The following is a 17,045-nucleotide window of genomic DNA, read 5'->3' on the forward strand; positions in this document are numbered from 1 at the left end:
GAAATTGGCTTTTTACCAAATTACCGTTCGACAGACCACGTATTCACCCTGCACACCCTAATTGACAAACAAACAAACCAAAACAAAGGCAGTCTCATGCTTTGTTGATTTCAATTTGGCATGAGGGTCTGCTATACAAATGAATGGAAAGTGGTGTTGGGTGAAAAACATACATTATAAAAGTAATATACACAAACAACAAGTGTGAGGTTAAAATTGGCAAAAACACACATTTCTTTCCACATTGCAGGGGGTGAGACAGGGATGCAGCTTAAGCCCCACCCTCTTCAGCATATACATTAACAAATTGGTGAGGGCACTAGAACAGTGCAGCACACGGCCTTACCTTACTATATAAAATCTGATGTCTACTGTTTGCTGATGATCTAATGCTTCTGTCCCCAACCAAGGAAGGCCTACAGCAGCATCTAGATCTTCTGCACAGATTCAGACCTGGGCCGACAGTAAATCTCAGTAAGATAAAAAAAATAGTGTTCCAAAAAAGGTCCAGTTGCCAGGACCATGAATACAAATTCCATCTAGACACCGTTTCCCTAGAGCACACAGAAAACGATACATAGCTCGGCCTAAACATCAGCGCCACAGGGAACATCCACAAAGCTGTGAACAATCTGAGAGACAAGGAAATAAGTGCCTTCTATGCCATCAAAAGGAACATAAAATCTGATATACCAATCTTGCTAAAAAAACACTTGAATTTAATTTCAGTTATAGAACCCATTGCCCATTATAGTTGTGAGGTCTGGGATCCGATCACCAACCAAGAATTCACAAAATGGAACAAACACCAAATTGAGACTGCATGCAGAATTCTGCAAAAATATCCTCTGTGTACAACATAAAACACCAAATAATGCATTCAGAGAAGAATTAGGCCGATCACCCGCTAATGATCCAAATCCAGAAAAGCGCCGTTAAATTCTACACTCACCTAAAAGGAAGCGATTTCCAAACATTCCATAACAAAGCCCTCACCTGCAGAGAAATTAACCTGGCGAAGAACCCCTGAGCAAGCTGGTCCTGGGGCTTTGTTCACAAACACAAAAAGACCGCATAGAGCCCCAGGACAGCAACACAATTAGACCCAACCAAATCATGAGAAAACAAAGAGAGAACTACTTGACACATTGGAAAGATTTCACAAAAAAAGAAGAGCAAACTAGAAGACTATTTGGCCCTGAACAGAGAGTACACAGTGGCAGAATACCTGACCACTGTGACTGACCCAAAATTAAGGAAATCTTTGACTATGTATAGACTCCGTGAGCATAGCCTTGCTATTGAGAATGGCAGCCGAAGACAGACCTGGCTCTCAAGAGAAGACAGGCTATGTGCACACTGCCCACAAAATTAGGTGGAAACGGAGTTGCACTTCCTGACCTCCTGCCAAATGTATGACCATTGTCACATATTTCCCTCAGATTACACTGACCCGCAAAGAATTTGAAAACAAATCCAATTTTGATAAACTGTCATCTCTATTGGGTGAAATACCAGTGTGCAATCACAGCAACAAGATGTGTGACTTGTTGCCACAAGAAAAGGGCAACTAACGAAGAACAAACACCATTGTAAATACAACCTAGATTTATGTTTATTTTTTTTCCCTTTTGTACTTTAACTATTTGCACATAATGACATTTGAAATGCTTTATTATTTTGGAACTTTTGTGAGTGTAATGTTTAATGTTATTTTTATTGTTTATTTCACTTTTGTTTATAAATAATAAAATGGCGCCGGAGAAGGCAGACGTTATTTTTTATTATTTTGTACATAATGCTGCTGCTACCGTCTCTTATGACCGAAAATAACGTCTGGACATCAGGACTGCGATTACTCACCACCGACTGGCAGAATCCTTTTTTTCCTTTAACGAGTCTGACCAACCCAACGCGAACAGGCCCAGATCCCAGTGATTTGCGTGAAGAGAAGGCAGAGAAAAAGGGGCCAGACGGTGGACAGCTTTCTGAGAATTTGTAGGCGATCGAAAAAAATCCCACTTCCTTCCATTCTGCTAGCAAACGTGCAATCTTTGAAGAATATGACCTACGCAGAAGATTAAACTACCAACGGGACATTCAAAACTAATATCCTATGCTTCAAGGAGCTGTGGCTGAATGACAGCATTATGAACATACAGCTGGCTGGTTATAAGCTGTACCGGCAGGATAGCACAGCAGCCTCTGGTAAGACAAAGGGCGGCGGACTATGTATTTTTGTAAATAACAGCCGGTACACGATATCTAAGGAAGTCTCGAGCTATTGCTCGTCTGATGTAGAGTATCTCATGATAAACTGTAGACCACAATATCTACCTACCTATTTTAGCTGTTCACATACCACCACATTCAGAGGCTGGCACTAAGACAGCATTGAATGAGCTGTATTCCGCCATAGGCAAACTAGAAAACACTCACCCAGAGGTGGCGCTCCTACTAGCCGGAGACTTTAATGCAGGGAAACTTAAATCCACTTTACCAAATATCTACCAGCATGTTAAATGTGCAACCAGATGGGAAAAACAACTCTGGACCACCTATACTCCACACACAGAGATGCATACAAAGCTCTCCCTCACCCTACATTTGGCAAATCTGGCCATAATTATATCCTCCTGATTCCTCCTTACAAGCAAAATTAAAGAAGAAAGAACCAGTGACGAAATCAATAAAAAAAGTGGTCAGATGAAGCAGCTGCTAAGCTACAGGACTTTTGCTAGCACAGACTGGAATATGTTCCGGGATTCCTCCAATGGCATTGAAGAGTACACCACATCAGTCATTGGCTTCATCAATAAGTGCATCAATGACGTTGTCCCCACAGTGACCGTAAGTACAAACCAACAAGAAGCCATGGATTACAGGCAACATCTGCACTTAGCTAAAGGCAAGAGCTGCCGCTTTCAAGAAGTGGGACTCTAACCCAGCTTAAGCTTATAAGAAATCCTGCTATGCCCTCCGACGAACCATCAAACAGGTAAAGTGTCAACACAGGACCAAGATTGAATCGCACTACACAGGGTCTGACGTGCATCGGATGTGGCAGGGCTTGCAAACCATTACAAACTACAAAGAGAAGCACAGCCAAGAGCTGCCCAGTGACACAAGCCTACCAGATGAGCTCAAATATTATTATTATTATTTTTTTAAATACTTATATTTTAGCTCGTCTATTTTAGCTCGAGGCAAATAACACTGAAACATGCATGAGAGCATCAGCTGTTCCGGACGACTGTGTGATCACGCTCTCCGTAGCCGATGTGATTAAGACCTTTAAACAGGTCAACATTCACAAGGCCGCAGGGCGCGATGGATTACCAGGACGTGTACTGCGAGCATGCGCTGACCAACTGGCAAGTGTCTTCACTGACATTTTCAACCTCTCCCTGTTCAAGTCTGTAATACCAACATGTTTTAAGTAGATCACCACAGTGCCTGTGCACGAAGGTAACTTGCCAAAATGAATACCGACACGGAGCACTCACATCTGTAGCCATGAAGTGCTTTGAAAGGCAGGTCATGGCTCATATCAATGCCATTATCCCAGAAACCCTAGACCCACTTCAATTTGCATACCGCCCTAACAGATCCGCAGATTATGCAATCTCTATTGCACTATTGCACCCTTTCCCAGCTGGACAAAAGGAACACCTATGTGAGAATGCTATTAATTGACTACAGCTTAGCCTTCAACACCATAGTGCCCTCAAAGCTCATAAATAAGCTAAACACCCAGAGATTAAACACCTCCCTCTGCAACTGGATCCTGGACTTCCTGACAGGCCACCCCCAGGTGGTAAGGGTAGATAACAACACATCGACCACGCTGATCCTCAACACAGGGGCCCCTCAGGGGTGCGTGCTCAGTCCCCTTCTGTACTCCCTGTTCACTCATGACTGCACGGCCAGGCACAGCTCCAACACCATCATTAAGTGTTCCGATGACACAACAGTGGTAGGCCTGATCACTGACAACGATGAGACAGGGCAGAGACCTGGCTATGTGGTGCCAGGACAAAAACCTCTCCCTCAACATCATCAAGACAAAGGAGATGATTGTGGACTACAGGAAAAAGAGGACCGAGCACGCCCCCATTCTCATCGACGGGGCTGGAGTGGAGCAGGTTGAGAGCTTCAAGTTCCTTGGTGTCCACATCACCAACAAACATGGTCCAAGCACACCAAGACAGTTGTGAAGAGGGCACGACAAAACCTATTCCCCCTCAAGAGACTGAAAAGATTTGGCATGGATCCTCAAAAGGTTCTACAGCTGCACCATCGAGAGCATCCTGACTGGTTGCATCACTGCCTGGTATGGCAACTGCTCGGCCTCCGACCGCAAGGCACTACAGAGGGTAGTGTGAACAGCCCAGTACATCATTGGGGCCAAGCTTCCTGCCATCCAGGACCTCTATACCAGGCGGTGTGAGAGGAAGGACCTACAAATTGTCAAAGACTCCAGCCACCCAAGTCATAGACAGTTCTCTCTGCTACCATACAGCAAACGGTACCAGAGCACCAAGTCTAGGTCCAAGAGACATCTAAATAGCTTCTACCCCCAAGCCATAAGACTCCTGAACACCTAATCAAATAGCTACCCAGATTATTTGCATTGACCCCCCCTCCCCCCCTGTACACCACTACTACTCTCTGTTGTTATCATCTCCTTTTAATAAAACTCTGTACATATCACCTCAACTAACCGGTGCACCCGCACATTGACTCTGTACCGGTACCCCCCCCCCGTATATAGTTATTTTTCTGCTACTCTTTAATTACTTGTTGCTTTTATTTCTTATTCTTATCCATATTTTTTTTCACTGCATTGTTGGTTAGGGGCTCATAAGTAAGCATTTGTGACTAATAAAATTTGATTTATTTCACTTGCTTTGGCAATGAAAACATGTTTCCCATGCCAATAAAGCCCCTTAAATTGAAATTGAATTGAAAGAGAATTAGTGGAAAAGGCTACCTTTTCCGAACAGGTCCATTGAAGGTGGGGTCATACTGAGCAGGTTCCCCTGAAAAGAAAAGGCAGTGAGATAATGGATCAATAACAGAATTGAAATATCTTTTCTGAAGGTATTTACAATGACTTAACACAAACACCTGATAGCAGTGTGTAATGGTGTTAGTTCCTTGTTTACACATTACACAGATCAGATTGAATACATAGGGAAAACATCTCTCGGTAATGGCAATTTGCATTGATATTCAAAAGAGCTCCACTGTGCATGAGAGTCTATGGAGAGAATTGCGTGTCTGAGTTTGAGGGTTCGTTGGGGGGAGGGGGGGTGTTGCTATGCAGCGAGAGTGGCCTTTGCTAGTATGCAACTCATCGAGTTGAAGAGCGGCAGTCTTCCGCCTGAGAAGGAGGAAATGTAGCAAAAACAATAAGACCTTGACACATCTTTATAGGTCGAACAATCTGTACATACACTGGAGAGTTTTGGGGGTGATGATGATTGGGTTACGGGAGTGACATTGCTTAGAGTCACTTTCTGGAACACTAGGGCAACTCTTAAGAGTTGGCCAATGAAGAAAAATAGAGAGCAAGATACGGTGAAATATAATTATTAAGATATAGATCTTTCATCATTCTTCTCTTTTAATCTCGACATTGCATAAGTCAATGTTTTTATGGCAAATTTGACAGTTTACGCACCCTTAAAAGTAAGGTAGCCTTAAACTAAAAAGAATGGGCAGTATGTGATAAGGGAGATTTGAATTGAATTTGAATTCAAAGATGGAGGGACTAGGCTCAAAGCAGAGCAGTGACTTTTGAAAGGGATCTCCCAAAAATATTCCAGACATTTTTCACTGAAACCCTGTGTGTCATGGTCACTCACAACTAGGGCCGGGACAAAACCAGTATCGCTTTGCACGTTAGTATCGTGGCAAGGAACCAAAACAGCCCTAATGTTGGAAACAAAGATCATTATGTTGTCATCCAGAGTCACATTTATTTATAGGGCTCCGAGTGGCGCAGCGGTCTAAACACTGCATCTCAGTAGAGGTTTCACTACACCTCCAGGCTGTACCACAACCGGCCGCGATTGGGAGTCCCATAGGGCGGTGCACAATTGGCCCAGCGTCGTTAGGGTTTGGGTGGGGTAGGCCGTCATTGTAAATAAGAATTTGTTCTTAACTGACTTGCCTGGTTAAATGTTTTATTTTAATGTCTTTATTTTCCAAGCTATAGAACACAATATTTACATACAGCAGGTATTTAAAAAAGGACCACAAGAGTTGGATCTGCTTTGTTTTTTCATTTTTGCAACGGAAAAATTATTACGATACTGATATCGTCAAAGCCCTACTCAAAATGGACAACATTCCCCTTATCACAGTAAGCAATTACCTTTGCTTGGTTTATATTCTACTTAGCAAGCCAAACATTTCTAAGAGATGTTGTTCTTGGTCTCATGGACTCCTCACAATAAACCAATCAAAATCCCAGAATAAAATGCCTTCATAAAATGACAAATTAAAGATACAGCACCTGTTGAACCTTGCACTTCTGTCCAAGGAATATGCAGTTGAGCGTGCTGTTCATTTTTGTTTTTCAATTAGGCTACTGTAGGATAAAGTATCAGCCCAAGTCTAGTTGGACATTACACCATTCACTGATTGGAAGCATGTCTACAAAGAAGTCAGCATCTATGGCTTAGAGTTAGTGAAATTACATTACAATGTAGGAATGTTCATTAGGTCCATGGCCTACAATGTCGCACACTGCGGTATAATCTAAAAAGCACTAAAATATCAAATAAATGAATCATTAATATTCCCTATTAACTATTATCGGACAAAACCTTTACATCCTATATACCTACTAATCCTGATTTATGGAAGCTCAATGTTTTAGTAACAACTTCATGGAGATTAGTGAAATCTGAAGCTTTGTAATGAGTACACAATAAAAGGTATAGGATATTGACAATCATACTGTTTGTTTTGCGGCTACTAAGTACAAGGCCTACTGTATGAAAGATTTAGACTGAGGCATGCATTTGGCTTCCAACTGACAGAATACACATAACCATAAACATCCAATAGAATATTCAATATAGCATCCACTGCATTTTCAGCTAAGCCTTGTACATGGAGTGAAAGTCAGAGAGACTCGATTTGCTTGCTGCCAAACAAAGAAACCTGTTCCTTTGTCTCATTGCCGGCTGTAAATGAATATCAGATTACAGTAGAATACAAGGCTGTCTGTTTAGGGCAAACCACAACCTGGAAACTGACTGGCAGTGACCCTTTCCTGATGTCGTGTTTATACTCCCTGCTTTTTACCACCGTCTGATCCCATAAAGAATAGAAATGTTTGGACCCTACAAATCTTGAACCTCAGTTGTAAGGGCATTTTTACTAATACTAAAGGCCCAAACAATGTGTATGTCTGTAGGTGATTTCAATTCATTTGGCTTGACTTTGGATAGAGTGGTGATAAAAGAATCACCACATTTTTTGGTCCAATTTAGAGCCTGACAGGTATATCGGTTCACCGATATTATCGTCAAATATTAGCCTTTCACCATTATAAAAATCCGTACCTGCAGATAACCTGATATTCAATAAATAGGGAATCTCATTCTTATTTGAACATTTGCGGGCATTTGTGTGATGCCATTATTGTCAATGTAAGAAATCAACATCTGAAGCATATTTCTTGGACAGTTGCTCTTTGGGATGACAATTTATGAGAACTCTTTGTGGAAAAATGACACTTTAATTTTCCCTTTGTAAAACAGTATATTGGCAGATACTTTTGTATATATTGTGTATGTGGACACTCCTTCACATTAGTGGATTCAGCTATTTAAGCCACACCTGTTGCTGACAGGTGTATAAAATTGAGCACACCTCCATGCAATCTCCATAGACAAACATTGGCAGTTTTAATAGCCTTTCTGAAGAGCTCAATGACTTTCAACGTGGCAGCGTCATAGGATGCCATCTTTCCAACAAGTAGAATGTCTGCTCTGCTAGAGCTGCCCTGGTCAAATGTAAGTGCTGTTATGCGAAGTGGAAACGTCTAGGAGCAACAATGGCTCAGCCGCTAAGTGGTAGTCCACCCAAGCTCTCAGAACGGGTCTGCATAGTACTGAAGCGCATAGCGCAAAATCGTTTGTCCTTGGTTGCAACACTCACTACTGAGTTCCAAACTACCTCTGGAAGCAACGTCAGCACAAGAATTGTTCGTCAGGAGCTTCATGAAATGAGTTTCCATGGCCGAGCAGCCGCACACAACCCTAAGATCATGCACAATGCCAATCGTTGGCTGGAGTGGTGTAAAGCTCGCCACCATCAGACTCTGAAGCAGTGGAAACGTGTTCTCTGGAGTGATGAATCACGCTTCACCATTTGTAAGTCTGACGGACGATTCTGGGTTTGCCGGAGGCCAGGAAACCACTACTGTTGGGATAGGGTTCAGGATAGGCCCCTTCGTTCGAGTGACGGGAAATCTTAACACTACAGCATACAATGACATTCTAGACGATTCTGTGCTTCAAACATTTTCCTGTTTCAGCATGACAATGCCCCTGCGCACAAAGCGAGGTCCATCCAGAAATGGTTTGTCGAGATCGGTGTGGAAGTACTTGACTGGCCTACACAGAGCCCTGATCTCCACCCCAATCGAACACCTTTGGGATGAATTGGAATGCCGACTGCGAGCCAGGCCTAATCGCCCAACATCTGTGCTCGACCTAACTAATGTTTGTGGCTTAATGGAAGCCCTGCAGCAATGTTCCAACATCTAGTGAAAAGCCTTCCCAGAAGAGTGAAGGCTATTATAGCAGCAAAGGGAGGACCAACTACATATTAATGCCCATGATTCTGCCAGGTGTCCACATATCGATAAACACTATATGACCAAAAATAAGTTGTCCCCCCCAAAAAACAGGGACAGTGTCGGACCCCTCAAAAAACATATTGGTCAGACTCCAATTAGAGATACTGATGTATGGGTTATGATGTAGCGTTGTGATTACTTTTTGAGAGGGTATATTAGACCGCAAAGTTAGTTATGTGCGTGCACGTGTGTGTGTGTGTGTGCAAGCACATGCATACCAGTGCCTATGAGGAAAGAGTGCATTGGGCAGTCAAGGCCAGCATAAGTCAACCAATTAAGTGATGATTAACCGTAGTCTCTGGCATATTGCTGTATTATTTTATGGAATCAGATAAGATTAAGCAATTAGCCATCGAATTAATTATCACATGTATATAAAATATGCATACATATTAGGGCTAACCCCATTTAATTGACTGGGACAATAGGCTGTTGGTCAACCGAGATTTATTTAGTCGAGCAGTTGCAAAAATACATATCTCATGGTGTACAAGACACCTGTCTGATTTGTGCTGAGTGGATTGATCCATTGTGGAGACAGTGGGGATGGCACAGTCCATTAGTTTAAGACATGTGCTACTGAAATTGTTAGATTACATAAACAATGGTGCAATAAGAAAAATATTATAACAAATGCGTTTTCTCCCGCGTTTGATAGTGGTCGCTGTCCATGGTTCTGAAACAAATCAGTGTGCTGTTGAATTGGCGCCTTTTCCTAGACCATGTTGCTATGTGCATAATAGCAAAGTTAACTAGCATATTAGTGTTGAGAACAATGCGTGGAGGCAGCAGCAGAATGAGTAGATGAGAAAACAGGAGAGAGGAAATCCAAACTTAATTAGGTCTATAATCAATAGCCTAACTTAAAATGTGCCTGGCTTTATAAATCATCAATACAGCTACAGAAATAAGACAGGTCCTGCTTCTGTTGCCTGTTTGAGGGTTTGTTTAATAGCCAATTGATTCTGTGAGCAAACCTCACGTGTCAAGTAAACAATTTCAACAAATAGGGCTGAATTTAATCTTTGCTTTGCTGTAATAAAGGCTTTACACTTTTTTCATTATAACAACCAGATTTATTATTATTTATTTAGTGTTTACACTGTTCAAAATTGTCTGAAATTATATTTACAATTAATGCTACTTTTTCTTGATCTCCTTATTGTTAATAATAATAATAATAATAATAATAATAATGCCATTATCATTAGTAGGCTTAGTATATCAGCCTTGCATTACCACCATCGAGCTGTATGCCTCTAGCACTATGCCCAAACCGGACGCGTTGCGTGCGTGAGCATTGCAAAATAAATGTACACATACATGTTATTCAATCATTGCACCTACACTGCTTGCGTATGCGTTGCATTTGTTATAACCAATTTATTGATGCGATTATGATATGCTATAGGCACAGCCTGCTTGCTCATTAGGCAGGATTAGACGGCCGCCTATAGCGGCAGATTGACCAGGGCAGCATTTTCTGAGCGAAATTGACCAAGACACACCTCCAAAAACAAAGCCTCACATAATTCTGCTCAACAACAATTACAATTTATTTAAATCAGTGTCATATAGGTGCTGATGCTGGCCTTTGATAAGCATTTCCCACTTTGTCAAAGGCAGGCCTCAAAATATTTTGCTTGTCCATTCCCAGCACACCTCTCCAGGGTGCTGTTGGAGAGACGTATCTCTGCAGCGCTCCACCAACATTCAGTCAAAAAATTAACATAAATCATGTAGCAGATATAGGATATGGTAGAGTATGTAGCCTTTTCTGAAACCTACAAGATTGACCTAAAATGTATGACAAATTTTTACATGCAGGTTTCTCCGATCAAATAGCTTAACCTAAATGGCGCTCAATTAAATAAAAATGTTAGCAAAGCAACATATCCTAAAAACAGGACATGTCAAAGTAAAATGGACATTATGAAATGGACAATCACAACTGCTGTCCAGGAGTTTCACCCCATTATTAAGATCAGTGGTTTCACATTTGTATCTGTACATTTTTGACAAGCTGATCATAGTGAAAAATAGAATATTTCAGCATTTTCTGCTGTTTAAACACGTTTCAAATAGGCTCGCGATAACTCCTGATAAAGTTGGATAGCTGATATTCAAGACTTAAATAGCCACATTGATTAGTCATAGGAATCAGGACTAATAAAGCCAATGCAATAGCCTGTTTTACAAATGGTGGACCTACCACATAGAATGGCATTCATAAAATTCCATTGCGGGCCAACATGGTAGGCTACACCCTAGTAAGTACGAGCAGACTTCTTTTGAATGTCTTCTTTTGGTCCTGTTCGGATGTAATTTTTTGGTGTTTTACGAACAGTAGGCTTACCACATAAGCCTACCGTTCGGTAAGATGGCACCAACAGAGAGGGTCGCCTCACTTCTAGTCCTTAGGAAACTATGCATTATTTAGTTTATGTATTATTTCTTACATTTGTTAGCCCAGAAAATCTTAAGTGTTATTACATACAGCCGGGAAGAACTATTGGATATCAGAGCGATGTCAACTTATGACCAGGAATATGACTTTCCTGAAGCAGATCCTTTGTTCACACCACCACCCAGAGCATTTGATCTGATCCTAGAGGCTGACACAAAACAACGCCGCCGCAGAAGAAGTAGACGGAGCGGCCTCCTGGTCAAACTTGAGGCGTGCACACTACCCACCGCTTCCAAGTACATTACTCGTCAATGTCCAGTCTCTAGAAAACAAGGTAGACGAAACTAGGGCAAGGATTGCAACATACTCTGTTTCACGGAAACATGGCTCTGTCGGGATATGTTGTCGGAGTCGGTACAGCCACCTGGATTCTTTGCGTCGTGCCTACAGAAATAAACATTACTCTGGGAAGAAGAGCGGGGGTGTATGCTTCATGATTATATGGTGTGATCGTAACAACATACAGGAACTCAAGTACTTTTGTTCACCTGATCTTCCTCACAATCAAATGTAGACCATATTATTTCCCAAAAGAATTCTCGTCAGTTATTGTCACAGCCATGTATATCCCCCCTCAAGCCGATACCATGACGGCTCTCACGGAACTTCACTGGACTCGATGTAAACTGGAAACCATATATCCTGAGGCAGCATTTATTGTCGCTACCGATTTTAACAAAGCAAATTTGAGAACAAGGCTACCTAAATTATATCAGCATATTGATTGTGGCACTCCTGCGGGCAATACACTGGATCACTGCTACTCTAACTTCCACAATGTATACAAGGCCTTCCAACGCCTTCCCTTCGGCAAATCTGACCACGACTCCATTTTGCTCCTCCCGTCCTATAGGCAGAATTGGTCGAAATAACTGAGGACTCTTTATGGACCAAGATTTTTGGGGGTCGGGGACAGCCCTAATATGAACTCAGCAAAAAAAGAAACATCCCTTTTCAGGACCCTGTCTTTCAAAGATAAGTTGTAAAAGTCCAAATAACTTCACAGATGTTCATTGCAAAGGGTTTAAACACAGTTTCCCATGCTTGTTCAAATGAACATGCACCTGTGGAACGATCGTTAAGACACTAACAGCTTACAGACGGTAGGAAATTAAGGTCACAGTAATGAAAACTTAGGACACTAGAGGTCTTTCTACGGACTCTGAAAAACAACAAAAGAAAGATGCTCAGGGTCCCTGCTCATTTGCGTGAACGTGCCTTAGGCATGCTGCAAGGAGGCATGAGGACTGCAGATGTGGCCAGGGCAATAAATTGCAATGTCCGTACTGTGAGATGCCTAAGACAGCGCTACAGGGAGACAGGATGGACAGCTGATCGTCTTCGCAGTGGCAGACCACGTGTAACAAGGATCCTGCACAGGATCGGTACATCCGAACATCACACCTGCGGGACAGGTACAGGATGGCAACAATTGCCCGAGTTACACCAGGAACGCACAATCCCTCCATCAGTGCTCAGACTGTCCGCAATAGGCTGAGAGCGGCTGGACTGAAGGCTTGTAGGCCTGTTGTAAGGCAGGTCCTCACCAGACCTCACCGACAACATCATCGCCTATGGGCACAAAACACCGTCGACGCTGGACCAGACAGGATTGGCAAAAAGTGCTCTTCACTGACGAGCCGCGGTTTTGTCTCACCAGGGGTGATGGTCGGATTCGCGTTTATCGTCGAAGGAATAAGCATTACAGCGAGGCCTGGACTCTGGAGCAGGATCGATTTGGAGGTGGAGTGTCCGTCATGGTCTGGGGCAGTGTGTCACAGCATCATCGGACTGAGCTTGTTGTCATTGCGGGCAACCTCAACGCTGTGCGTTACAGGGAAGACATCCTTCTCCCTCATGTGGTACCATTCCTGCAGGCTCATCCTGACATGACCCTCCAGCATGACAATGCCACCAGCCATACTGCTCGTTCTGTGCGTGATTTCCTGCAAGACAGGAATGTCAGTGTTCTGCCATGGCCAGCAAAGAGCCCGGATCTCAATCCCATTGAGCACATCTGGGACCTGTTGGATCGGAGGGTGGGAGCTAGGGCCATTCCCCCCCAGAAATGTCAGGAAAATTGCAGGTGCCTTGGTGGAAGAGCGGGGTAGCATCTCACAGCAAGAACTGGCTAATCTGGTGCAGCCCATGAGGAGGAGATGCACTGCAGTACTTAATGCAGTTGGTGGCCACACCAGATGCTGACTGTTACTTTTGACCCCCCCTTTGTTCAGGGACACATTATTCCATTTCTGTTAGTCACATGTCTGCAGAACTTGTTCAGTTTATGTCTTAGTTGTTGAATCTTATGTTCATACAAATATTTACACTTTAAGTTTGCTGAAAATAAACCAAGTTGACAGTGCGAGGACATTTTTTTTGAGTTTAGTTTTGATGTCTCACTATTATACTACATTGTAGAAAATAGTAAATATAAAGAAATATAGTAAACATAACATAGTAGATATAAAAAAAAAAACAGGAATGAGTAGGTGTCCAAACTTTTGACTTACTGTATATGGTTGAATAATGCTTTTTTAATGTCAGTATTGCCTTTTAAATTAAGCTTTATGCCTTACGTGAATTAATTAATTTTACAATGAAATATATGCCTTTGATATGTAAAAATCTCATGACCCTGATCTGCTAAACACATAATATTTGATGAACCATAAATCTGACATATTGCTGTATTATCTTTTGGAGTCAGATAATTCATTTAATGGGCTAATTGCTTAGATCACATGTGAGGTCTATATAATATGCATACATATCAAATATGTATCCCACTACAAGGATATACAGTAGTTAGCCTCATCTTCCATCACCCATTCCTTCTCTCAGTTCACTATTTTGTGGAGATGTAGCTAAATATTACTAATAAATAATTATAACCTGATAGCGCCTCTAAAAAAATAGATGACACAGGTGACCTCAGAGACATGTTGTTGTTCCAACAGTATCTCACATGAACAAAAACCAGACTAGGTTCAGCACCTTTGTAACTATATTCCTAAAAGCAGCAGAAGTGTTCAAACTAGTGTAGTCGAATCATTGCCTTTCAAACTTGGTTCTCCAATGTTCTTTGCGCTTAGGCCTGGCTCACCTCACACTAATGACTGGTCAATGATTAGCAGGCCATTATGGTAGGCTTTTCAGTATTAACCACACAGTCTAGAGCAGGGGTGTCAAACATAGCAAACAGGATGGACAGAGTGGACACTGGGACCTTTACTTATCCAAGAGGCAGCTGAATTTACATGGAGTGGCTTTTTGAATACCAGGGTCTAGAATAAGTTTAGCCTCTGAGACATTTTGTGGATATGGGCCCTGGCCTTTACTTTGGTTTATCTGCTGCTCATTTACCCATGATGTTTACTCTCCTGTCTCCTATTGCTCTCTAGCAAACTTAATTTGTTTACACAAGCATCCCATCGTCTCCATTCATCTCGTGCAAAAAACTGGAGTATGTCCCAAACGGCCCTATGGGTCCTGGTCAAAAGCAGTACACCATAAAGGGTGCAATTTGGGATACAACCCTTGAATAGGGTGGACAGGTAATAAGACACACTAAGGCAGTGAGCCTTTATACACAGGCACTCCCAGAGATGGACATATGTAAAACGTGGTTCCGGAGGAACACCACAACTCACAGAAGACTGACAGAGAATGAATGCCTCACAACAAAACAGATTTTTCATACAATGAATATTCAAACTTCCTCCTCTAAATTTCCCCATTCAATGCAAAAACCTACATGAAAGCAATGGCATGCCATAGAATATCAATGCCCTTCCGTTGTATTCAGCTGAGTTAGAAAGTTGATGTGATGTAGCCTGTAATGCTTACTGAAAATTGATTTTAAATCACAGATTGAAATGTAACATTCTAAATGGAGAGGTAGGCCTAATAGGGGTCACCACTCATAAGGAACTGGAAAAACGCAAATAGGCTAGGCTAGTGACAAACATTTTTCATTTAACAAAAATTACACTATTCTGTGAGGTTAGAAAAATACTAATCCAGGTAATGTAACGGGCGAGGTGAAATGAACTCACCATATTCCGACGACTCCGAGTTCTCTTCCTTTAGGTTTTTACCCATTTTCAATCCTTCTCTCCACCTCTACTAGTTTATAATCGTGTAAAACGTCTAAATTGCCAGGTATATCAAGTCGAAGTTTAATAATTAAAAAAAGTATAAAACAACGTTTTAAAGAGGTGTTACCTACACTTAATGCACAGAAAAAGCAAACTTGCGTTGAATAAATCTTTCTCCCTCGAGCTCCAGTAACTAGGGTTGTGATATCACGAACGCACCTGTTGTGTGACGCGCACCTGCCTGCACGCGCGGTGAAGCATTCCCGCCCCTTAGCCTCCCTTTACTAAATGCCCCCAGGCTGTTTGATGGGCCTGCATGTAGTAAATGAAATAGCTTTTTTCCTGATTATTTGGCTGTATGCCTATATAATATATTTAAAATACCTGAACAAACACATCTGATGACATTTCAGTTCAAAATGATCAAATTGTGTATGATAATGTTTGAGACATAGTGGCAAGAAAAAGTATGTGAGCCCTTTGGAATTAATTGGATTTCTGTATAAAGTGGCAGTAAAATAAGATTTGATCTTCATCTAAGTCACAACAACAAACACAGTCTGCTTAAACTAATAACACACAAATGGTAATGTTCTTGTCTATATTGAATACATAATTTAAACATTCACAGTGTAGGTTGGAAAAAGTATGTGAACCCCGAGGCTAATAACTTCTCTAAAAGCTAATTGGAGTCAGGAGTCAGCTAACAATCAATGAGACAAGATTAGAGATGTTGGTTAGAGCTGCCCTGCCCTATAAAAAGCTCACACAAAGTTTAAGTTTGCTATTCACAAGAAACATTGCCTGGGTCTCAGAAGACCCAAGATTAAGAATTGTTGACATGCATAAAGCTGGAAAGGGTTACAATGGTATCTCTAAAAGCTTTGAAGTTCATCAGTCCACGGTAAGACAAATTGTCTATTAATGGAGAAAGTTCAATACTGTTGCTACTCTCTGTAGGAGTGGCCATCCTGCAAAGATGACTGCAAGAGCACAGCACAGAATGCTCAATGAGGTTAAGAAGAATCTTGGAGTGTCAGCTAAAGACATGCCAACATCTGAGTCTGCGATATGTAAAACACTTAACAAGAATGGTGTTCATGGGAGGAAGTCTGAAGTTCGCAAAAGAGCATCTGGATGTTCCACAGCGCTACTGGCAAAATATTCTGTGGAAAGATTAAACTAAGTTGAGTTGTTTGGAACACAAAACACCATGTGTGGAGAATAAAAAGGCACAGCACACCAACATCATCCCAACTGTAAAGTATGGTGAAGGGAACATCATGGTTTGAAGCTTTTTTGCTGCCTCAGGAACTGGACAGCTTGCTCTGACAGAAAAATGAATTCCCAAGTTTATCAAGACATTTTGCAGGAGAATGTAAGGCTCGGTCCACCAATTGAAGCTCAACAGGACAACTCCTCACAACACAGAAGTAAATCAACAGAAAGGAAAATATGGTCTTCTGGAGTGGCCCAGTCAGTCCTTAAAGTTTTGCAGAGAAGAATGGTCCAAAATTCCTCCTGACTGTTGTGCAGGTCTGATCCACAACTACAGAAAACTTTTGGTTGAGGTTATTGCTGCCAAAGTAGGGTCAAC

General features: G+C 41.9%; 1 protein-coding gene across 2 annotated transcripts in view; it reads right to left on the bottom strand.

The window, feature by feature from the left end:
* LOC135552331 (choline transporter-like protein 4) overlaps nucleotides 1-15,654 on the bottom strand; it is a 43,179-nt gene extending 27,525 nt beyond the window's left edge. For both annotated transcript variants that reach the window (XM_064983892.1, XM_064983891.1), the window contains exons 1-2: nucleotides 15,407-15,654; nucleotides 4,994-5,042 (exon numbers count right to left, since the gene is read on the bottom strand). In XM_064983892.1, coding sequence (XP_064839964.1) covers nucleotides 4,994-5,042; nucleotides 15,407-15,409 — 52 coding nt within the window. In that variant the 5' untranslated portion in view covers nucleotides 15,410-15,654. The remainder of the gene's footprint in view (nucleotides 1-4,993; nucleotides 5,043-15,406) is intronic.
* Nucleotides 15,655-17,045: the final 1,391 nt, after the last annotated feature.

Source organism: Oncorhynchus masou, chromosome 13 (genome assembly GCF_036934945.1).
Source record: "Oncorhynchus masou masou isolate Uvic2021 chromosome 13, UVic_Omas_1.1, whole genome shotgun sequence".
NCBI lineage: Eukaryota > Metazoa > Chordata > Actinopteri > Salmoniformes > Salmonidae > Oncorhynchus > Oncorhynchus masou.